We start from the raw sequence: 22,714 nt of genomic DNA, 5'->3' as shown, positions 1-22,714 counted from the left end.
ATCCTCCAACGACTTGTGCGGTCTCACCAAACGAGCGGTCCGTACAGATGAATGATCGGCCGAACCGCCGTGGTTGAGCTCAAAGATCGCTTGTCTGTCGCACTGCAGGTGCAAGTCACGCCATCGCCAATCCTCGAGGAGCCCAAGCTATCGACCCGAATCCAATGGCGGTGACTCAAGCTATGGAGGGCGACTCGGCCGCGTCAATGGAGACCGTGCGCGTGTTCAAGTATGCGGCCATGGTGGTGCTGCTGGTGATCACGGGTGTGTCGGCCTTGCTGCCCCTGTGGGTGTCGAGCCACGGCACCCGCAGAGCGCAGAACCTGCTGAGTCGGAAGCTGCCGTTCGCGACGGCCGGCGTCTTCCTGGGCTCCGGACTGCTGCATCTGCTGCCGGACGCCGTCAAGCTGTACGACGAGGTGGTGGTCCGCATGGAGACGCCGCCGCATTGGATGACGACGTTCCCGAGCGTCTACCTGCTCTGTGCACTGGGCTGCTCCATCGTCTGGAGCGTGGACCTGCTCAACATGGGCAACTCGGGCAAACTCATGGCCGTAGCGAGTGCGGCGCGCCCCGACTGTACGTGCGTCCTGCAGGTTGTGGACAAGTGGTGGGGAGTAATGGAGCTTTGGTGGAGCAGATGAGACCAGCATGTACCGAGTGCAGATCCCGTCGGTCACGTCGTTCGGGTGGCGCAGTCGGTCGGTCTCCGTGGACGGCAAGGAGCGGTTCTACTCGTGCTCGTGCGGCAGCGTGCCGTCGCCGTCGCTCTTCCACCGCGCAGCCAAGGCGGAGGAAGGCACGTGTCTGCTCACGCAGAGCGGCGTCAAGGTGCGTTAGACGTATTGGCACTGTTGTCGTTCCTTGCTGAGCGCTGTGGATGGCAGGTGGTGAACAGTACGTCAGGGCCTCAGGTCGTGATGGAGTACGAGTCCGCGGCGACGGAGCTGCTACAGGAGGATCACCAGACCGAGTCTGAGGCCACAGTCAGCGAGCACATCGTGTTCTCCGGCGACAGGTACGCAACGACAAGCTACTCGGCCGGTGAAGCGAGGGCACTAACCTTTGTGCTTGGTGCCAGCTACTTCCTCCCTTATTTATTAGCAGCGCTCTTCTCGGTGCACTCGCTCATCGCCGGCTTTGCGTTGGGCGTTAACCACTCCATGAACCGGACGGCCATCGCCACCACCGTCGCCATCTTCAGCCACAAGGTAGGGAAACGGCAACTATTGGCTGACCAAGTTGAAGCGGGCTGTTACTGACTGTGTGCGGCAGTTCATCGAGGCCATGTCCGTGGGGGCCAACTTCGCCAAGGCCAAGAGCAGCATCGCAGCCCAGCGGTCCATCGCCGTGCTCACACTCTACAGCTGCATGACGCCACTGGGCATCTTCCTGGGCATGGTACTGTCCGAGTCTCTCCGCGGCAGCAGCGCGCTGGCCATGGAGGCCGTGGCGCTGAGCATTGCGGCCGGAAGCTTCATCTACCTGGCCTTCCACGAGCTCTCGGAGGAGAACGCGAGCCAGGAGACCAACGCCGCCGAGAAGCTCGCGCTCTTCTCCACGGGCATCTCGAGCATGGCCGTGCTGGCCGCCTGGGCGTAACAGCAGGAGGCTTGGGGTCCTCGACAGACATTCGGACGGTCGCCTCTTGGTATGGGGAGCCCACGCAGCGCCTTGTCATTAGTAACGGAGCGCGTCCGGCGTAGCTAAAGAGTGCAATGCCATAGATATGAAGGTCGAGATGTCGTGCTGGTCTTGCACTTTGGACAGGCAGATGCAGGTGCAGCCATCCATGTGCGCTCCCATCGGAGCCCGCGGTGCCCAGTGACATGACATGCTAGCGGAGTCCCCATCGTGCGGCGCGAGAGTCCGGTGCGGGACAGAGCTCGGGCCTGTGGCGCAGCGTTCGTCGCTACATGCCCAGCCCAACAGGAATATCAACTTTCATTTTTACGCGGATGGATTTTCATCTGTAAGATGGCGAGCAGCCCGCAGCGGCCACGTGCGGCCTCGATGGCGCCAGTGTGTCCACCATGTGCAGCGAGCTGCGGGCACCGGGATTCTCGCCTCGGGGCTGACTATAGCAAAAATGAGCCCCAGCTGGGCTCAAAATACTGGTCGCATTGTCAACCTGAGCCTGAAAATCGATGCGACAACAATCGCCGCGTGGCAAGATGTTGTTGGGGCTGGTGCAGCCAAGGCTTGGGCTCCGTCCGGAGCGTCTTTGAAGTTGCCTCTCTCGGCCGGACAAAGCATGTGCTTCGGCGCCACGAAAGACGACTTGGCTGCAATCGACGACCATGACAACGTCAAGGCGAGGACAGATAAGGGGCCATTTGCTGCCATTTGTACGAGGCGCCCATCGCCGCGCTGCCCTCTTTGAACGAGGCGCTCGCGCAGCAGCGAAACGTGCGGCAACACACCTTTTCGTCGCTGCCAGCAGCCTTGCCTTTGAGCAGCCTCAACGTCCTGTGAGAACGTTGCTATCGATCGACCCGCCCCCGCTTTTTCAAGGCTGCTTGGCAGCAGTAGAGTCTTGCAAGCTATTGCAGCCACGCGCGGAGTTGAGGGTGTCGGGCTGCTGCCACCGAGGTAGAGTTTGCTGCTCAAGCTTTTCGCTGGGAAGTAACTCGCGCTATAATTTACGCGGAGCAACGCCGCGCAATGCTGCCGTTACACCTCCGCACCCGAAACGGCGATCAAATCTGAATATTCGGTTAAGTGGGGTATGACTTCAACAAGGTCATCTTGAGCACCACATTCTATCACCTCCCGTGGAAACAGATCAATGCTGCCAGCACACACTGCACGGGATATGCGCGGTGCAAGGCTCGTTGCCACAAACCTCACTTTTGGCAGCTTTGATGATGATCGCGCGAGTTTACCCCGAACGCCGTGCATAGACCGCCGAGCGCTGACGACAGCTTCATGGTGCACCGTATCAGCAGCTCCGGTGGCGTGCCTTCGATTTGCTTGCCAGTCCGGCAGGCGGCACCGACCGAGCCTATGCCTCACTCTATGCTGCCTATGCTGCACCATTGGCGCTGCTCGATGAGCTCGCGTTGCCTCGACGACCAGCCGCAGAGGCAAACAGGCGCTCGAAGCTCTTGCCCTTATCGGCGCCTGTTTGCTCGATCCTCGAGGAAGGCAGCGCCATGTGTGGTGCCGAGACTTCGAGTCTGAAGTCGTAGGGATTCCCTAACGACTCGAAATCGCTTCTCCAAATCCATCGTTTCTATGGAATTGGGGGAATTGGGAACCTCGACTATTCGTAGAAGGCATCAGGTGCGGAGGTCGAGCTCTACATTCTCGCCAACGTGTGCGTGCGTGCGTGCGAGGGTTCCGTTGTTTTCCGGCGTGGGGCCTCTCCGTTACCTAGCGCCGGCCGGCACCTCGCCGAGATGATAGGGCTGGGAAAGCCCGGAGACCTGCAGCTCTGCATCGAGGCTCATCGGTCCGTATGACACGCAGCCTGCCACCAGCCGTGCCGCGCCACCGAGCGAGAAGCAGGGCCGCCGGCAAGCGAGGCGACGACCGTTTCTCGCACCGTCCGGCACCGATAAGTCGCCAGCGCAGAGCAGAGCAGCACTGAAGTCGCCCTCGCCGGCTGGACAGGCACCAAACCTCAGCCTCAGTCCTATTCCCCGCAAACTGCAAGCCCAAATGTTGGCAAAAGTTTAGAGAAAGCGTCACATTTCCACATACAAATGGCCTGTCAACCGCTTCCGAAAAAAGAAATCCACCTGGTGGCAAAATCCACTTTCCGCGTTTAACTCTGGCGATCGTGCCGAGAGACGCGCGGTCACAAGGCCATCAGATCTGCGCTGTCGTCTGTTGTCGGACTGTGAGTGAGGCGAGCGATGGCCTCCTCTTGGCTGGCATTGCACATTTCGATCACTTCTGCAGCAGCTTCTTCCGCCTCTAGCAGCAGCAAGCAGCAAGCTACAAGCAACTAATAGCAGTCCCCGCTACAGACTGTCCGATACTACCACAACAAAGTACAAACTACTTTCCACCACTACAACTTCTACCACCACAATGCCGTACGAAAGCTTCACGCCGCAGCAACAGGTGGAGATCACCGAAGTCGTGCAGGACTCGGCCACCAACGCCTGGATGTACGTGCTGCACGTACAGCGCGGCAACACGAGCACGCACTCGTCGCCGCGTGGGCCCGTGGAGGAAGGCTTCAGCCACGAGTACGTCATCAGCCACCGCTTCAGCGAGTTCAAGCAGCTCCACGCGGCGCTCTTGCCCGTCATGGGGGACGCGCTCACGCCGCTGCCGGCCGACGGGCTCATGACGCTCATCCTGGCCGACAACCAGGCGCTGCTGGACGAGCGCCGCCAGGTGCTGGCGCAGATCGTCATGGACATCCTGCACCACCCGGTGGCGCGCGACCTGCCGGACGTGCTCGAGTTCCTGGGCCACGAGTCCATCAGCGCCAAGGTCATGGCGCCGCTGTCGGGGCAGTGCACGGGCTCCATCCGCAAGACGTCTAGTCCGGCCTGGACGGCGCTCAACGGCTCGTTCCGTGCGTCCGTCGTGTCGTCGTAGACGATGAGAGAAGATGCTGACACCAACACACTCAGAGGAGAGGCACCGACGGTCGAGTGACGGCACTCCCCTCCGAGGATAGTATTTAACCATTATTGTAGAATAGCAGTAGACAAATGTCAATGAAGAAGTCAACCAATTTACTTTGAACGAATAGTCTCGTCGTTTTGGGTTTGATTTCTGGGTTGCCTCGCAAGATCCGAGCCAAACGGAAGCATGACAAGGCATTGGAAGCATTGCGGATGTCGTGCAGGCAAATGCATTTGAAGCGGGCATGCAATTCATCGAGCGAATGTTTGTCCTAAGCTTACTAGAGGATCAGCAGACTGCTGGCCTCCGGCAGTATGGAGTCTCCATTGGAGAGGCTTGGGTGGCGCTGTCGATCGTATGAACCCTTTCAAGCATCCACGTTGAAGGCAACTTTGGGTTGTACCAAACAGACGCATCGATCGCCAGCGAAGAGCACCCGATGGCATCTTATCTTCTCGATTGCTCGCCACCGAGAGTGCAAGCGTGCCAGGCCGTGAAAGAGCTGTGGCAACGGACGTGCAGCATCACTTCGTGCTACTCAAGATGATGGGATCGTCGAAGTATTGCTTGTAGCTGTGCTGCAACGCAATCCATGCCTCGACGTCAGTCTTCAAGCGCCAAGCCTTTCAGGTCAATAGGCAACGCCACCATCACTGAGCAGGTGCAGGTCATAGCGTGAAGCGCATGGAGATGCCGCAGCAGCTTCACGGCAAGACGCAAGGAAAGCCACATCCAAACAAGGCCGAGCTTTCGCGTCTTCCCATCTGTTTCTATTGTTAGCAAGCGAGGCCTGTCTCCCTGTTTACATCCAATCGCGCCGCTTTGTTTCTATTTTGGACCAATCCGGTCGCTTCCAGAAAATAGACATGATCCGTGTTAATCGACTGCGTGCGTGGCCGGCCGTGTGAGCAAAGTCTTATGCCGCCGCCGAGCCAGCCATTCCCAAGTGTTCGCCGCCCGACCTCCTTCTCGTCATGACCGCCGCGACGTCCGGTCCTTTGCTGCGGCCGCTGCTAGCCGCCTGCTTCTCCGCCAGCGTGCACGGTGGCCGCGTCATCCGCGACGTGGTGCAGCAGCACGTGGCGCTCGACCTGGTGAACAAGCAGGAAGGCGCGTACGACCCGCAGACGGTGGCCGACCGCCGCTCGCAGCAGCGGATCATCCACGCCCTGCGCGAGGCCTTCCCGCAGCTCACGATCGTGGGTGAGGAGGGTGAACTGGCGCCGCCCGCCCCGGAGGACGTTGTGCAGTGCGACCTCAAAGCGCTAGACGACGTGGCCTTTGTCGGCGGCGACGACGCGCAGAACCGCGTGCTGGACTGGAGCGACCTCGTGCTGTGGGTGGACCCGCTGGACGGCACCAAGCGCTTTGCTGCCAAGAAGTTTGACGAAGTGTCGGTGCTCATCGGCATCACGTACAAGCAGCGCCCCGTCGCGGGAGTCGTGCACCTGCCCTTCCACGGCGAGCACGGTGTCACTTACTGGGGTACGCAGCAGTTTCTTGCTGTCTGATGCTGCTCTCGTTGCTAAATGCTATGCTGCAGGTGGTCCGGGGATCGGCGTCTTCCGTAGCGAGCACGAGGAGAGCGAGGGGCAGACGACCCACGCGGCGTTCCCCAAGCAGTCGCCCATGTTCCCTCAGCGTCCGTTCATCTGCACCGTGTCATCCACTCATTGTGACCTGGTGAACAGCGCCATGCGGTTGCTGGCGCCGTCCTCCATCCTGACGGGCGGAGCGACTGGCACGATGGTGCTCGGTGTCATCACCGGCCACAGCGACGCCTTCTTCCGCTTCAAGGCGGCCACCCGGAAGTGGGATATCTGTGCCGTCGAGCCGCTCATTGAGGCGCTCGGCGGCAAGCTCACCGACACGCAGGGCAACGTGTACATGTACGACCACATTGGCAACGCGCCCGACTTCGACAACGAGCGCGGCCTGCTCGCGTGCGTGGAGCCTGAAGCGCACCAGACGGTGTTGAACGTCATGGCCAAGACCCAGCTCACGAGGTAGATGTGTAGCTATCAACCAAATACAATGGTGTGTACTCATCTGCGGCGTCGACTTGTGCTGTTCATTGTGCAGTGCACTGGACGGCCGGGACTTGACGCCGCAGTGGTTTCAAGAGTGCGTTTTCCCTGAGCGACGAGTGTCGGCGGTGCATGTGGTTGCCGGCTCCATCCACCGAGGCAAACACTCGGCTGTCGCGAAGCTCCAAGTGCATTTTGATGACGAGGACAGCAAGACGACCTTGTTCCTCAAGAAGTCCGCAAGGAATGAACTGCCGGCGAGATCGGCGGCACACTGGAAGCGGGACCTCGCCTCGTATCGCACCGAGGCGGCATTCTACGCACATCTCGCGTCGTCCCTGCACGCGCGCGGTGTGTTGCTCATCCGGCCGCTTGCAGTGTTCCAGAGCGATGCTGCAGGAAATTGCACGGCTAATATGGTTGCTGCCACGTCCAGCGATTCGGCGACGTGCTCGTCTCCTGAAAACTTCATGATGCTGCTCGAGTGTCTTGGGTCTGCTCTGAATGAGTGCTCTACGTTTGCCAACTACGAGGCCGCGGACTGCCTCGAACTCGTGGACACTCGGCAGGCGCTGAGCTATCTCGCGAATTTGCATGCTTCCGCGTGGGGTCAAGCAGATCTGATTGAGAGGGCTGCTACGGAGCTCTGGCCTGCTGCGTGCTGGTGGGCGTTCCCGAAGCGAGGCGAGAAGGAGCTCGCTCAGGCTTCGGAGATCTGGCCACAGATGCTTAGTCATTGGGTGAAGGTCTTCGAGGCCGAGTCGTGCTTGCCTACGACAGCAGACCTCGAGTCTCTTGGTGAACGCATGATCCAGGAAGCCGCGTACATCAGCCTCAGCCTCAGCGTGGATGCCAATGCACCGTTAAGCACATTAGTGCACGGCGACTTCAAGAGCGCCAACCTGTTCTTCGAGACTCAGTCACGAAAGGTGGTGGCGTTCGACTGGCAGTGGACTGGAATGGGTCTCGGCGCCATGGATGTCGCCAACCTGCTCAACACGTCGGTGGGTATCTCACTGCTCGACAACGACGAGAACGAGCTGCAGCTGCTGCAGTTCTACTACGATTGCTTGAACGAGAGACTGCAGACGCTCGGGGTCACGTCCGACCTGCACAAGAACTACCCGTTCGCAGCCTTCGAGCGGCACTGCATGCTGGCCACGCTTGAGTACGCACGGCTGTTGATCTCCAACTTCTGGAAGCGCATGACGCCGCAAAGCTGCGTGGCCAAGGCGGGCAACGCCAACTGCGGCCTCGGCTATCGGTCGGTGCCGCATGTCGTGCGCATGGTGCGCAAGCTGCACCAAGGCCTGGAACGCGTCAAGGCGGAGCATTTGAGGTGATAAATTACTTACTTGGACCGATGGCCTGGTCGGATCTAAATTTCTAGCCTGCCTTCGCTCGAGTCCTTACTTCTGTACATGCAGTCGGTACTTCTCCTTATTATTTGCTCCTCTCGAGTCACTTCAGGTCATGCTGAAGTGCGAGAACGCCACGTGATTCTCTCGCGCGGCGGTGTCGTGTTGGTAGTAGGCTCGTCGCAGGGCATTGGCCGACCTGGACGTAGTGAGCACATTGGGCCCCACGAACTCCCGGGGCGTGACGGTTCCGTCCTCGCTGAAGCTGAAGCTGCTGCGCGAACTGATGCTTGGTGACAGCGGCGCCTTGGTCACCTCCTCGTACGAGTTGAGGTTGGCCAGGAACTCGCCATACTCGGGGGCGTCGCTGGCTGCCGGGTGCGCCTCGATGGCCGCCAGGACGCGCTCGAGCGCGAGCCGCTTCTTCTGCAACGCCGTCTGCGTCTCCCCCACGAAGAAGGTCAAGAGGCTGTCGTTGGGCAGCTTGGGCAACTGCGACTTGCCGCCGCGCGCCATGAGCGGCGCCACGGCCTCGTGCAGCCGCTTGAAGTCCTCGAAGCTGCGGCGGATGGCGTACGACTGCGTGGTGCAGGGCCGCGTGAAGGCGGCCGGGTCGGTCTTTTGCCGGCGCGGCACGCTCTCGCCGAACGCGTCGTCCTTCATGTGGCGCGTGACTTGCAGCAGATACCGCCACGTGCCGGTCTTGCGGTCCTGCACGAGGCCCCGGATGGACACGTGCTGCGAACTCTTGAAGCTCTCGTACGGCATCGGTGGAGGAGGAGTGAGCTTGATCGAGCAAATGCGCGAATGACCGAGCTGGTCCGAGGCGCTAGTTCGGCCTGGCTTGTCGCACGCGCCGACGCCGCGACGAATCCAAGCGGAGAGTGCGTCGAACTCCCACTCTGCGAGCTGGCTGCGACTCGTTTGCCGCGCCTCTCGCTGGTGCTGGGCCAGCATAACGGTGGCGCAGTTTCGGGACAGGCGAGTGTGCGTGCCGGCAGCGTTGTCTTGCTTTGGTGCGGACGGCTGCTGCTGCCTGCGAGTGTCACCAGCAGCAACCACTGGTCAAGCCTTGCGCGCATGGGCGGGCGCGTGTTGACTATGGCGGCCCGCGCGTTGAAGCGAGCGCTCTCACATAGACTGGGGCGCCCAGGCAGCGGCGCTGGCGTGCGCGGCTCCGAGCGGTGGAGCTCCAGCCCCGGAGCTGATTTTCCCGCCTCGCGCAAATCAGGAGTCGATCTGGAACGCGCACGACACCGGGGGCTCACCTGCGCCAAGATATCGACCGCGATCACGACTCGTTCATGCTGGCGAGGTCGGACGGCGCGCGCACTTGCATGATGCATTTGCGCAGCATTGTTGGTGGCCATTGCTGCCACCGCAGGCAACGAGCGAGGTGATCCCGTCGCGGTCAGCGTGGCGGACAACAGCGCAGGACGACATTGCAGGACAGCATTGTGCGGTCACATGACAAGTTCAGAAACTGCTGCTTGGATCTCGCGCCCCTTCGACGCCGCGTTGCTCACAGGTGTATGGAGCGAGATGGCCAAATTGGTCTTCGAGCAAAGCAGCGGTTGCTCTGCGCTGCCTGTGCTCAAAGGCGATACATGTAGTGACGGCAAGCAGAGGCAAGGTGCTGGCGCTGCCAACACGGGCCAGGTCTTAGCATCGCAGAGGAGTTCAATGCCTAATGTAGACGTAGACGACTTAGACCGCTTCAACGCCAGACAAAGAACCAACGCACTGATGCAGTCGAACCGCGCATGATTTCTCAGCGCCACTGTCGCGGACTCACGAGCCGTCACGGCGTCCAGGCCCTGCATTATTGCCGACGGCAATGGAGTAATGGGCGTCGCTCGTCGAGCGGCTGCAGAGCTCATGATGTGCCACGTTAGGCGCAAGATCGTTGAGGGTTCCACCGAATCGGAAAGTTCCCCGGAACGCATATTGGATCTCTCATGAAGCGCGCTGCTCTGGAGCTCCAGGCTGGAGCGTGTTACATGCTGCTGCTGGCAATGACAGACTCAATGGTTCGCAGCGCGGCATTGCTATCGTCCGGCAAAAGACAACGTCGGGGAATTGGGCTGCTGGCGTCGTTCTTGTCGACAGCCACGTTCACGGAGCCCAACGATGACGAGCTCCGTCTTGCTCTGCGTCACCTTGATCGATGGAGACGTATGCAACTCCCGACTTGGAGTGCCCCAGCAATCGTGCTCGCGACACACCGAAATTCTTTCCGGCCTCGCTACGCGAGAAGCCGTTGCGTTGACCCATGCGCTTTCACGCCGTGCCTGCCCAACGTCGATTGGACCAGTCGATGCCGCGTTGCTGTCTTCGAGCCGCATTCGTGGACGAAGCTTAGTACAAGGTATTGGATTGGTCTTCCTCTCCAGCAACAAGAATTTACAAAGAGGACACAAATCAGAAGCACGAGGTGGCACTGTGGGTCATTTGCTGATTCACCTTCCAACGAGCGAGCACTAGTACCGGTAGCCGATCGTCGCCGAGAGCCAACACGCGACTGCTCATCAGCTGCGACTTAAACAAGCCTAGCACCCATGCACTCTCGGTGGCGAGCAATCGAGAAGATAAGATGCCATCGGGTGCTCTTCGCTGGCGATCGATGTGTCTGTTTGGTACAACCCAAAGTTGCCTTCAACGTGGATGCTTGAAAGGGTTCATACGATCGACAGCGCCACCCATGCCTCTCCAATGGAGGCTCCATACTGCCGGAGGCCAGCAGTCTGCTGGTCCTCTAGTAAGCTTAGGACACACATTCGCTCGATGAATTGCATGCCCGCTTCAAATGCATTTGCCTGCACGACATCCGCAATGCTTCCAATGCCTTGTCATGCTTCCGTTTGGCTCGGATCTTGCGAGGCAACCCAGAAATCAAACCCAAAACGACGAGACCATTCGTTCAAAGTAAATTGGTTGACTTCTTCATTGACATTTGTCTACTGCTATTCTACAATAATGGTTAAATACTATCCTCGGAAGGGAGTGCCGTCACTCGACCGTCGGTGCCTCTCCTCTGAGTGTGTTGGTGTCAGCATCTTCTCTCATCGTCTACGACGACACGACGGACGCACGGAACGAGCCGTTGAGCGCCGTCCAGGCCGGACTAGACGTCTTGCGGATGGAGCCCGTGCACTGCCCCGACAGCGGCGCCATGACCTTGGCGCTGATGGACTCGTGGCCCAGGAACTCGAGCACGTCCGGCAGGTCGCGCGCCACCGGGTGGTGCAGGATGTCCATGACGATCTGCGCCAGCACCTGGCGGCGCTCGTCCAGCAGCGCCTGGTTGTCGGCCAGGATGAGCGTCATGAGCCCGTCGGCCGGCAGCGGCGTGAGCGCGTCCCCCATGACGGGCAAGAGCGCCGCGTGGAGCTGCTTGAACTCGCTGAAGCGGTGGCTGATGACGTACTCGTGGCTGAAGCCTTCCTCCACGGGCCCACGCGGCGACGAGTGCGTGCTCGTGTTGCCGCGCTGTACGTGCAGCACATACATCCAGGCGTTGGTGGCCGAGTCCTGCACGACTTCGGTGATCTCCACCTGTTGCTGCGGCGTGAAGCTTTCGTACGGCATTGTGGTGGTAGAAGTTGTAGTGGTGGAAAGCAGTTTGTACTTTGTTGTGGTAGTATCGGACAGTCTGTAGCGGGGACTGCTATTAGTTGCTTGTAGCTTGCTGCTTGCTGCTTGCTGCTTGCTGCTGCTAGAGGCGGAAGAAGCTGCTGCAGAAGTGATCGAAATGTGCAATGCCAGCCAAGAGGAGGCCATCGCTCGCCTCACTCACAGTCCGACAACAGACGACAGCGCAGCTCTGATGGCCTTGTGACCGCGCGTCTCTCGGCACGATCGCCAGAGTTAAACGCGGAAAGTGGATTTTGCCACCAGGTGGATTTCTTTTTCGGAAGCGGTTGACAGGCCATTTGTATGTGGAAATGTGACGCTTTCTCTAAACTTTTGCCAACATTTGGGCTTGCAGTTTGCGGGGAATAGGACTGAGGCTGAGGTTTGGTGCCTGTCCAGCCGGCGAGGGCGACTTCAGTGCTGCTCTGCTCTGCGCTGGCGACTTATCGGTGCCGGACGGTGCGAGAAACGGTCGTCGCCTCGCTTGCCGGCGGCCCTGCTTCTCGCTCGGTGGCGCGGCACGGCTGGTGGCAGGCTGCGTGTCATACGGACCGATGAGCCTCGATGCAGAGCTGCAGGTCTCCGGGCTTTCCCAGCCCTATCATCTCGGCGAGGTGCCGGCCGGCGCTAGGTAACGGAGAGGCCCCACGCCGGAAAACAACGGAACCCTCGCACGCACGCACGCACACGTTGGCGAGAATGTAGAGCTCGACCTCCGCACCTGATGCCTTCTACGAATAGTCGAGGTTCCCAATTCCCCCAATTCCATAGAAACGATGGATTTGGAGAAGCGATTTCGAGTCGTTAGGGAATCCCTACGACTTCAGACTCGAAGTCTCGGCACCACACATGGCGCTGCCTTCCTCGAGGATCGAGCAAACAGGCGCCGATAAGGGCAAGAGCTTCGAGCGCCTGTTTGCCTCTGCGGCTGGTCGTCGAGGCAACGCGAGCTCATCGAGCAGCGCCAATGGTGCAGCATAGGCAGCATAGAGTGAGGCATAGGCTCGGTCGGTGCCGCCTGCCGGACTGGCAAGCAAATCGAAGGCACGCCACCGGAGCTGCTGATACGGTGCACCATGAAGCTGTCGTCAGCGCTCGGCGGTCTATGCACGGCGTTCGGGGTAAACTCGCGCGATCATCATCAAAGCTGCCAAAAGTGAGGTTTGTGGCAACGAGCCTTGCACCGCGCATATCCCGTGCAGTGTGTGCTGGCAGCATTGATCTGTTTCCACGGGAGGTGATAGAATGTGGTGCTCAAGATGACCTTGTTGAAGTCATACCCCACTTAACCGAATATTCAGATTTGATCGCCGTTTCGGGTGCGGAGGTGTAACGGCAGCATTGCGCGGCGTTGCTCCGCGTAAATTATAGCGCGAGTTACTTCCCAGCGAAAAGCTTGAGCAGCAAACTCTACCTCGGTGGCAGCAGCCCGACACCCTCAACTCCGCGCGTGGCTGCAATAGCTTGCAAGACTCTACTGCTGCCAAGCAGCCTTGAAAAAGCGGGGGCGGGTCGATCGATAGCAACGTTCTCACAGGACGTTGAGGCTGCTCAAAGGCAAGGCTGCTGGCAGCGACGAAAAGGTGTGTTGCCGCACGTTTCGCTGCTGCGCGAGCGCCTCGTTCAAAGAGGGCAGCGCGGCGATGGGCGCCTCGTACAAATGGCAGCAAATGGCCCCTTATCTGTCCTCGCCTTGACGTTGTCATGGTCGTCGATTGCAGCCAAGTCGTCTTTCGTGGCGCCGAAGCACATGCTTTGTCCGGCCGAGAGAGGCAACTTCAAAGACGCTCCGGACGGAGCCCAAGCCTTGGCTGCACCAGCCCCAACAACATCTTGCCACGCGGCGATTGTTGTCGCATCGATTTTCAGGCTCAGGTTGACAATGCGACCAGTATTTTGAGCCCAGCTGGGGCTCATTTTTGCTATAGTCAGCCCCGAGGCGAGAATCCCGGTGCCCGCAGCTCGCTGCACATGGTGGACACACTGGCGCCATCGAGGCCGCACGTGGCCACTGCGGGCTGCTCGCCATCTTACAGATGAAAATCCATCCGCGTAAAAATGAAAGTTGATATTCCTGTTGGGCTGGGCATGTAGCGACGAACGCTGCGCCACAGGCCCGAGCTCTGTCCCGCACCGGACACTCGCGCCGCACGATGGGGACTCCGCTAGCATGTCATGTCACTGGGCACCGCGGGCTCCGATGGGAGCGCACATGGATGGCTGCACCTGCATCTGCCTGTCCAAAGTGCAAGACCAGCACGACATCTCGACCTTCATATCTATGGCATTGCACTCTTTAGCTACGCCGGACGCGCTCCGTTACTAATGACAAGGCGCTGTGTGGGCTCCCCATACCAAGAGGCGACCGTCCGAATGTCCGAATGTCTGTCGAGGACCCCAAGCCTCCTGCTGTTACGCCCAGGCGGCCAGCACGGCCATGCTCGAGATGCCCGTGGAGAAGAGCGCGAGCTTCTCGGCGGTATTGGTCTCCTGGCTCGCGTTCTCCTCCGAGAGCTCATGAAAGGCCAGGTAGATGAAGCTTCCGGCCACAATGCTCAGCGCCACGGCCTCCATGGCCAGCGCGCTGCTGCCGCGGAGAGACTCGGACAGTACCATGCCCAGGAAGATGCCCAGTGGCGTCATGCAGCTGTAGAGTGTGAGCACGGCGATGGACCGCTGGGCTGCGATGCTGCTCTTGGCCTTGGCGAAGTTGGCCCCCACGGACATGACGATGATTGGTAGTAATTGTCTACTTCAACTTGGGTAGCCAATAGTTGCCGACCTTATGCTTGCGCGGGAAGGGGCACAATTTGGAGGTCCTCCATGGACGCACTAGAGCACCAAGATGAGGTCTTTGCAGCGAGACTGGAGCTTCTTCAACGCCAAAAGGAGCGCCGCGTGGTCGTCCGGCTACCTGAGAATCTCACGGAGCGGGTGCGTGGAACTCAAATTTTGTCGTGGACTTCGTGAAGAGACGACGCGATCTTTAGCTGCTGGTTGGGCTCATGATGCCGCGTTGCTTTGATTGTAGATGCGAGGAGCTGTGCGTCACTGTCAAGGTGGCATGAAGCACTTCGCCGCGCCTCCGACAGAGCTCTTCTGCCAGGTAGATAGTGGTCCGCTGGAATGTGAGGATTCAGCCTCATTCTCACGAACTTTCGTTTGGACGTGCAGGATATCCGCGGTGTGGTGATGAAGAGAGAAGTGAACTTGCGCAATTTCACTAGCGTCTCCAGCGAGTGGTTGATCGCTATGGCATCACATCCTAGTGCTAGCGGTACGAAGGGTACGCAGAAGCTTGCGGTGCCGACTAACGCACTCGTGGCTGAGGTGCTGTAGGTGCTGGGAACTGTCGGACTCTCGTTCTGGAAGGAACTTCAATCGCCGACAATGGTGTTCTGCATCTGCACAAGCTCAAATACCTGGTGAGTTTAAACGTATCCAGGTACGAGAAACCTGCTACACGATGGCATTTGCCACCGGAACTTCATTAGATTGCTAATTTATTCGGGTCAGGTGTCATGCGCTGACAGATGAGGGGTTGAATACTATTCGGCGCCACCTAAGCTTGCTGCAAGAACTGCAGCTCAACGAGTGTCACCACTTTTCCAGCGCTGTGCTCTGCAAGGTGTGGAAGGACTGCAAGCGTCTCCACTCGTTATCCGTTCGCGGGTGTCCGGGCGTCACAGACGCCGTCTTGCAGTGCCTTGCGACCACGAAGCGAGCATCGGCGGCGTGCACACTTCGCTCGCTAGACGCCCGACAGTGTAAGAACCTTACATCATCCGGCGTTTCGTACCTGGCCAGCTCGACCGTCAAGGACATGTCGATGCATTCCTTGGCCGTGGACGACTGCCTCAGTGTGGACAACATGGGCTTCTTCGGCTTCGAAACCAGCTCTGGCCTTCGTTCGCTGACATCGTTGAGTCTTGGCGGACTGGGGATCGATGAGACTGCTATCAGCTGGATCGTCAAAGGCTGTGGGGCGTCCTTGCAGCGACTGAATGTCGCGCGGTGCAAGGTACTCTCAGACTTTGCGCTGCTGCTTATGGCGCCTTTGATCTCGTCACCCGTGTTCGCCAAGCTGAACATGCAGGACTGTCCGCTCATCACTGATATGGGCATCAAGAACCTCTTCTCGCTCCAAGAAGAAAAGGACCAGGACGACGAGGATGAGGATACCCCACGAACACGCTTGGCGTCGCTCAATCTGAAAAACTGCTTGCACATTGGAGACGAAGCCATGGTGCTAGTGGGGAAATACGGTGGAAATCTCGTCAAACTGAACCTGAAAGGCTTGCGGAAGGTGTCGGACCGAGGAGTGATGGAGATCGCCAAGGGCTGTCCGTCGGTCACGAACATTTCTCTCTCGGGTCGGAACATCACGGCGCAGACGTTCAAGCTGCTCGGGAAAATGTGTCGGAAGTTACGTGTCCTGGACGTCTCGGAGCGACAGGATTTGGAAACCCCAGCGTGCTTCATGAACCTAGTGTCGAGGACAACTAGAGGGATTTATCCGCCGAATCCTCTGAGAAGAATTGATCTAAGCGCCACCAACGTCTGCGATACCGGTGTGAGCGCACTCGCAGCCGCATGCCGCCAACTAGAATGCATCAACCTATCCAAGGTGAGTTTTCCCGGGTCGAACATGATAGTTGATCGAGACTGATCTGTCTGGCGCTGTTTTGTGTAGTGTGCGCAAATCACGGACTTCGCAGCCGAAGCTGTTGCCTCACGGTGCTTCCAGCTGAAAGTTCTCCTCCTTGCCAACACTCGCGGAATCACAGACAGAACGCTTACAGCTCTTGCGTTCACCAAGATCCCATTGGAAGTCCTGGACTTGAGTGGGAATACACGCGTGACGGACGAGGGCATTCTCGCATTGTGCACAAGCTGCCAGCAGATCCAGGAACTGCGGCTGAAAGGCTGTGACCGACTGTCCCAGAAAATGATCAAGCGCTGCAATGACGAGCTGCTGCCGTTTACCAAGCCGTTCGCGGCCGCTTCGTTGATCAAGACACTTGCCGCAGGAGGCGGAAACTCGGCCATGGTATTGGAGCCACTTCCAAAAGTGCACATTGAGCTGCTACACGCGATCCAGGAGCGGTACGAAGCTGCAGTTGTTCTGCAGACACGCTTCCGCAAGTGGCAGAACAAACGATTCACTGTACACTTCCTCGCAAACCGCCGACTGCTACGCGAAACGAGAGCAGCCAGGAAGATCCAAAAGTGTGTGCGGGAGTTCTTGGCCTGGCGTCGCTTTCTGCACTTGCTGTCGCTCAAGGAGAGCGTTGATAAAGTCGTGCTCGTCCAAGCGCATGTCCGAGGCAACCAGACTCGTCGACAAGTGCGAACTTGGCGCTTCACTGCGAATTTGGCCGTTCGTCGGATTCAGCGCTGCTATCGGGCACACTACGTCATCCAGATGAGGATCCGCAACTTCCACGCGCGGGAAATCCAACGAGTGTATCGCGGCTGCCTCGGGCGACGACGGTACGCGCAGTTTGTCTACGAGCGAAGACTTGCATGTGCTGGGAAGATTTGGCGCTGGTATCGTAGCTGCCTAAACCACCGCGAGTTCCGAGCGCGCTCTCGATGGCTTGTCGAGAAAATTCACAGCATTCAAGGCCAGTGGCGGACGTACAAGCGCCGAAGCAACTTCTCCACGTACATGGCCTACTACCGTGACGCAGCTATCCAAATCCAGAGTGCGTGGCGAAGGAAGTTGGCGGTGTGGCATGTGGCTGCCATGCGCATCGAGATGAACGCTGCGGCGCTCACGCTCCAGCGAGTTTATCGCGGCCACGTGGCTCGAACACGCGTGGCTTTCTACCGAACATTGGCTACGAGCACTGCAATCGCGATCCAGTCTCAGTGGCGGCGCTACCGGGCTCGAAAGGCGTACTTGTATCAACGCGGACTGATCCTCCACACTCAGCAAATGATTCGGTACGCTCGAACGGTGACACGAATGCGAGGCATTGCTCGCCACGCTGTGGCAACGCACCGCAACGAAGCTGCAGTGGATATCCAACGCTGCTATCGCGGGATGCTCGGTCGAAAACGAGCGCTGTTGTTTCGCAAGATCCGCCGCGCGAAGTACGCACGCAAAGGCCAAAACGCGACCCAAGCTCTGCTCCGGCGACGGTTTATCCACACGGGCGCTGTCCTGTGCATTCAGCAATGGACTCGAAGCGTTCTTGCACGGCGCAAGGTGCTGAAGATCAGGAGGTGGCGGCGATTTCTCGCCGCTCAGCGGATTCAGCAGTACATGAAGCAGTGGATCAGCACGTTGAGGCTGAGCCGCAAGCGTGAAGCGAAGACGCACGCTGTCGTAGATATTCAACGGGCATTTCGAGGTCACCGGGGTAGAATCTACTTCAAGGCAGAGCGACACGGACGGCGACGTCTTGAGGCGGCCCGGCTTCTCCAGCGAGTGTGTCGTGGTCGCCTTGGGCGAAAGCGCTTTGCACAGATTTCCGAGGCGAAGACGAACGCTGCCTCATTGCTGCAGCGAGCATACCGAACACGCCAGTCCCGCAAATTGTTCGAGATCAGCAAAGCTGTAGCAGCACTCAAGGCGAAGGAGCAGCACGACCGCTCGCTCTTAGGCAGACTGGATGCTAGACGCAACCCGATGGACGAACTTTTCCGCCGAGCAAAGCTGCCAAGGGAGAAGGAGGTACTAACCAAGCTGAAGGACAAGTGGGAATCGCATCGCACGCTGGAAGAGCGCGCTGTGAGGAAGCTCAAGCGCGAGTGCACTGCCGTCTGGGCCAACGCAGACGAAATCATTGGCAACCAGTACGGAGTTGGGCGCAAGCTGTACGGCGTGACGGAAAACGTCTACTCGACGCATCGGGAGCTCGAGCAGCGCAAAAAGCTTCACGCGTCACTTGATGAGGAGCTGGCCGGGCTAAAACTCCGAGTACGAGCGTTCAAACGAGCCATGCGGGACGCCGTGGAGAATCGGCGCATGCTGGAAGGCAGCGAGGTCTTCGATCTCCTCAACGAACAGGGCCTCTTCCTCGAGCCAGAGCCTCCAAACAACCAGCGAGGTTAGCGAGATCTGTAACAAGCACCACGAACGACTTTTAACGGCCCATTTCTCCATTTTCTGCAGCTTATACACAGCGATCGGTTGAGCAGTGGGTGCTTGTCTTGTGGCCTTGGCCATGTACGAGACCGGAGCAGTACCATCGGGCAAGCGACTGGTCCAGTGCAGCGCTTACTTCCGCAGCACATTTCCGAGGATGATACCGGCGGCCACACCTGCGGCAGCGATGGTCGAGTAGAGCACCAGGTGGTCGCTCGTGGCGAACTTCTCCTGCACACGCTCGCGCGCGATGGTGTTGCCCAACAAACTGTTGTTGTACGACTCCAGTAGCTGGTACGCGTAGTAGTGCGCCCCACGCTCGCCGAGCTCCTCCGTCAGGACCAGGTAGATCGGACACGCCTGCAGCGCGGGACTCACACGGCCCTTGTTGAAGCACGCCTTGAGGAAAATGTCCTTCTGCGTGAAGTAGTCCAGGTTCTTCGGCGCAAGCCCACCCGTGATGTAGAAACCTCCACGCGGAAGGTACTTCAGCATCGCGTTGCCAGCTTCACGGCCGTAAACGCTACCAAATCACAACACAACGGAGTAAAGCAGTCAGCACAACACTCAGGGCTGCAATTCCTCCCGTTCACGTACTCGACGAAGATCTCCATGGCCTGGTTGCACAGCTCGTTCGTCTTGGCGTTATCGCCCACAATCTTCCCCTGGAGCGACTTGGCGGCCAAGAAGGCGTCGTGAACCTTCTGGTCCACTTTGTGCGGGAACTTCTTGGCCAGGAACTTGTAGATCGTGGCCAGGCCAGGGCCGCTGACGATGCGCTCGACTGAGAAGCGGCGGTGGCAGCCCAAGTCGTCCTTAATGGAGTTGTACAGCTCGATCTCAAGCGCATCGGACGGCGCGAAATCCGTGTGGCCGCCTTCACAGGCGAAGCACGAGTACTGGCCATCCTTGTCGGCCGTCAAGTAGCACTGTCCCAGGCCCGTTCCAGCGCCAATGGTGGCGATCGGGGCCCCCTCTTCCTTCTCGGCCTCATTCAGCACAATGTACTCGTGAGGCTTCAATGTCAGCAGGCCGTAGCCCATGGCCGCAAAGTCGTTAATGAGCTTCACAGTGATGATGCCCAGCTCCTTCTCCAGACCCGGGCCGTCGATCTTCCAGCCGTCCTTGATGTTCGTAAACCTGCAACCACGGAATTTCACGAGAAAATTAACAGCTGAAAATCTAAGAAAATGAAAAACAAGAAAGTCTCCTACTCGACAGTGTTGTTGAGGATGGGCCCGGCGCAGGCCAGCACACAGGCCACCGGCAGCTTTTCCACGAGTTTGGCCTCCTTCATGAAGAGGTGGCAGACCTCCGAGAAGCAGCTGTAGCTCTCGTTGTGGTACTTTTTGGCGAACGTGATCTCGCCCGGGGCCACGGACCCTTTGAAGGCCACGGAGCCTTTGGGGATGAGCCACAGCGAGAGGCGCGTCGTGGTGCCGCCGCAGTCGCCCGAGATGATGAGGTCGCCACTGGGAAATTTCACGTTAGACAAGTGTTGGAATGGTGAAAGTTGTTAGGGACTGTTACGTACGACATGACTTTCGTTTGGTTTCTTTGATGGCTGCGGGGGAGATTTCAGAATGAGAAGCTCGGCTGAAAGTCGCATCTTGAAGTGATGGATGCACGCGACTCAAGGTCTTGCAGCAACGGTACCGCAACGTTACAGCAACTGAATCGATTATGGCACGGCTTAAGTTGCTGTTTATGATTATGTGCCACACGCCAAGTTCTTTTGACAAGCATCTTGTGGCAACGTTTGTCAAAATGCGAAACACAAAGCTACTTCGCCACTTTATTGTCAATGGGGCCCGTGTGCATGCATTGCATTGGCACTTCCAGCGAGCCAAAGCAGACGACGTTGACGCCACAAGATATCTTGCGATCGATGTTGGATCGCCACTTCCGTGCATAGGCAAGATCGGCCTTCTCTTGCATAGAATCCCGCCCAGCAATCGTCAAGGAGGCGACAGCTCGAGCACCTTCGATCGAAACAAACCGCCAAAACAAATGCAACGAACGAGCCGAGTAATACGGAAGAATCATGTCTTAACAAAGGGAGTTGCTCGATGGCAAACGGAACGCTACTCGACCTCACACGTGGGAGCAGGATCTGCATCCTGTCCACGACATCAGCCACGTCTACACCTCAGCAGCACTTGCACGCGATGCGACAAGAGTTCAGGCGCTCGAGTGCAGCAGCTGGTACGCGTAGAAGTGAGCGCCGCGCTCGCCGAGCTCCTCCGTCAGCACCAGATAAATCGGGCATGCGCGGAGAGCGGGGCTCACGCGACCCTTGTCGAACAGAGAGTTGAGGAAAATGTCCTTCTTCGTGAAGTAGTCCAGGTTCTTGGGAGCAAGACCGCCCGTGATGTAGAAACCACCGCGAGGAAGGTACTTCAGCATCGCGTTACCAGCCTCACGGCCGTACGCGCCCACGAAGATCTCCAGCGTCTGGTTACACAGCTCGTTCGTCTTGGCGTTCTCGCCGATCACCTTGCCCTGCTGCGTGTTGGCCTTCAGGAACTCCTCGTGCACCTTGGCGTCCACCTTCTCGGGGAACTTCTTGGCCAGGAACTCGTAGATCGTGGCCAGGCCGGGGCCCGCTCACGATGCGCTCCACCGAGAAACGCTTACCACAGCCCAGCTTGGACTTGATCTCGTTGTACAGCTCGATTTCGATCTCGTCAGCGGGGGCGAAGTCGGTGTGGCCGCCCTCGCACGCGAAGCAAGAGTACTGGCCGTCGTTGCCAGGGGTCAAGAAGCACTCGCCCAGACCAGTGCCAGCGCCGATGGTGGCCATGGGAGCAGTCTCGTCCTTGGGCACATCGTTCAGCACAATGTACTCGTGCGGACGCAGGGTCAGCAGACCGTAGCCCATGGCGGCGAAGTCGTTGATGAGCTTCACCTGCTTGATGCCGAGCTGCTTCTCGAGGCTGGCACCGTCGATCTTCCAGCCGAACTCGACGTTGGTGAAGTCCACCGTGTTGTTGAGGATGGGGCCAGCGCAGGCCAGCACGCAGGCCTCGGGCACCTGGTCCGTGAGCTTGGCCTCGTTCATGAAGAGGTGGCACACCTCGTTGAAGCTCGAGTGCTCCTCGTTCAGGTACTTCTTGGCGAAGATAGCGTCACCGGGGGCGATGTTGCCCTTGAGCTGGGTGGCGCCATTGGGGATCTTCCAGAGCGACAGGCGCGTGTTGGTGCCGCCGCAGTCGCCGGAGATGATGAGGCTGAACTCACTGTGTCAATTGAGCACAAAAATGGACATTGTGAGACTCCCAGCTATGGTTACTCGAGCAACGAGCCTCGGTTCGGTCCGTCTGGACAAGGCGAATGGCCACGTACGACATGGTGCTGGAGAAGTAGGCGGGAGGTGCTTGCTCGAGAGGCGGAAGATTCCGGAATGACCGAAGGCGTGGGCCCCGAAACGGATCGTTTTGCCGACGTGGCAGCAACTCGAACCCGGTTTATGGCACTTTGAAGTTGTGCCGCTTGGCGCGGTCTCTGCTCGGAGTCTGAACTTTCACAATCGCATCGAATGGTGCGGGCGCCGCCGCGTGCACGTGCAGCCGAGAGAGATGGCTTCGCTGTGAATCAGCAAAAGTGGCTTGGCCCGAGTGTTACTAAGCTCGGAAAAGCATGTCAATCAACGGCACAGTCTCCAGTATATGGCCTCCATTATGAGACTGTGCTTTGGCGGAGGCCATGCGGAATGCTCGGCTGCTTGTAATATACCGGCGGGCGGTGGGATGGAGTGCTCCAGCTCCCGCCATGTGCTTCCGACCGAGGCGTGACGTCACGCACCAAGCTTGATTCCTGTATGGCGCGCCTTCAACTCGCGCATAGCCATGTCCGGCTGCTTGGGCCGCAAGTCGAAGTGGACCGTCGAGGCGAGCGTCTGAGTTGGTGCTTGACTTGACTTGGCTTCACCATCCGGGCGCGGCAACCTCAACCAGGCTGGACTTGATACAAGGTGCATGGACTCGGCTCGTGGGCCTCGCGCATCATCTCGG

At 58.8% G+C, this 22,714-nt stretch overlaps 9 protein-coding genes across 10 annotated transcripts; 4 read left to right on the top strand and 5 right to left on the bottom strand.

Annotated features, from left to right (window-relative positions):
• Positions 1-164: 164 nt before the first annotated feature.
• KRP23_9108 (Protein zntC) lies at positions 165-1,602 on the top strand (the record flags this gene model as incomplete). Its single annotated transcript, XM_067894629.1, has 5 exons — positions 165-579; positions 641-831; positions 888-1,018; positions 1,082-1,211; positions 1,276-1,602. The coding sequence occupies 5 exons, from the start codon at positions 165-167 to the stop codon at positions 1,600-1,602; spliced, it is 1,194 nt and encodes a 397-aa protein (XP_067742285.1).
• Positions 1,603-4,038: 2,436 nt separating this feature from the next.
• On the top strand, positions 4,039-4,557 carry KRP23_9107 (uncharacterized protein; the record flags this gene model as incomplete). Its single annotated transcript, XM_067894628.1, has 1 exon — positions 4,039-4,557. One exon carries the CDS (start codon positions 4,039-4,041, stop codon positions 4,555-4,557), a length of 519 nt encoding a protein of 172 aa, XP_067742284.1.
• A 1,004-nt stretch (positions 4,558-5,561) lies between these two features.
• On the top strand, positions 5,562-7,957 carry KRP23_9106 (3'(2'),5'-bisphosphate nucleotidase 1; the record flags this gene model as incomplete). Its single annotated transcript, XM_067894627.1, has 3 exons — positions 5,562-6,072; positions 6,131-6,593; positions 6,670-7,957. 3 exons carry the CDS (start codon positions 5,562-5,564, stop codon positions 7,955-7,957), a joined length of 2,262 nt encoding a protein of 753 aa, XP_067742283.1.
• Positions 7,958-8,080: 123 nt separating this feature from the next.
• On the bottom strand, positions 8,081-8,929 carry KRP23_9105 (uncharacterized protein; the record flags this gene model as incomplete). The annotated part of the gene is made up of 1 exon (XM_067894625.1): positions 8,081-8,929. One exon carries the CDS (start codon positions 8,927-8,929, stop codon positions 8,081-8,083), a length of 849 nt encoding a protein of 282 aa, XP_067742282.1.
• Positions 8,930-11,041: 2,112 nt separating this feature from the next.
• KRP23_9104 (uncharacterized protein) lies at positions 11,042-11,560 on the bottom strand (the record flags this gene model as incomplete). The annotated part of the gene is made up of 1 exon (XM_067894624.1): positions 11,042-11,560. One exon carries the CDS (start codon positions 11,558-11,560, stop codon positions 11,042-11,044), a length of 519 nt encoding a protein of 172 aa, XP_067742281.1.
• A 2,457-nt stretch (positions 11,561-14,017) lies between these two features.
• On the bottom strand, positions 14,018-14,332 carry KRP23_9103 (Protein zntC; the record flags this gene model as incomplete). The annotated part of the gene is made up of 1 exon (XM_067894623.1): positions 14,018-14,332. One exon carries the CDS (start codon positions 14,330-14,332, stop codon positions 14,018-14,020), a length of 315 nt encoding a protein of 104 aa, XP_067742280.1.
• Positions 14,333-14,428: 96 nt separating this feature from the next.
• Positions 14,429-18,668, top strand: KRP23_9102 (the record flags this gene model as incomplete). 2 transcript variants are annotated; one of them, XM_067894622.1, is made up of 6 exons in its annotated part: positions 14,429-14,539; positions 14,637-14,711; positions 14,780-14,882; positions 14,945-15,050; positions 15,122-16,232; positions 16,299-18,668. In XM_067894622.1, 6 exons carry the CDS (start codon positions 14,429-14,431, stop codon positions 18,666-18,668), a joined length of 3,876 nt encoding a protein of 1,291 aa, XP_067742279.1. The 2 variants fall into 2 exon arrangements, with proteins under 2 accessions (XP_067742279.1, XP_067742278.1); XM_067894621.1 differs by lacking the exons at positions 14,429-14,539; positions 14,637-14,711; positions 14,780-14,882; positions 14,945-15,050 and having other exon boundaries at positions 16,199-16,232; positions 16,324-18,668.
• A 165-nt stretch (positions 18,669-18,833) lies between these two features.
• Positions 18,834-20,240, bottom strand: KRP23_9101 (Glucokinase; the record flags this gene model as incomplete). Its single annotated transcript, XM_067894620.1, has 4 exons — positions 18,834-19,224; positions 19,299-19,841; positions 19,916-20,173; positions 20,236-20,240. The coding sequence occupies 4 exons, from the start codon at positions 20,238-20,240 to the stop codon at positions 18,834-18,836; spliced, it is 1,197 nt and encodes a 398-aa protein (XP_067742277.1).
• A 642-nt stretch (positions 20,241-20,882) lies between these two features.
• Positions 20,883-22,051, bottom strand: KRP23_9100 (Glucokinase; the record flags this gene model as incomplete). Its single annotated transcript, XM_067894619.1, has 3 exons — positions 20,883-21,263; positions 21,313-21,940; positions 22,047-22,051. The coding sequence occupies 3 exons, from the start codon at positions 22,049-22,051 to the stop codon at positions 20,883-20,885; spliced, it is 1,014 nt and encodes a 337-aa protein (XP_067742276.1).
• Positions 22,052-22,714: the final 663 nt, after the last annotated feature.

This window comes from Phytophthora ramorum (genome assembly GCF_020800215.1).
Source record: "Phytophthora ramorum isolate Pr-102 chromosome Unknown Phyram_PR-102_s0008, whole genome shotgun sequence".
Classification (NCBI taxonomy): Eukaryota; Oomycota; class Peronosporomycetes; order Peronosporales; family Peronosporaceae; genus Phytophthora; species Phytophthora ramorum.
The sequence above is the reverse complement of the archived record's forward strand: the minus strand, read 5'-3'. Positions and strand labels throughout refer to the sequence as shown.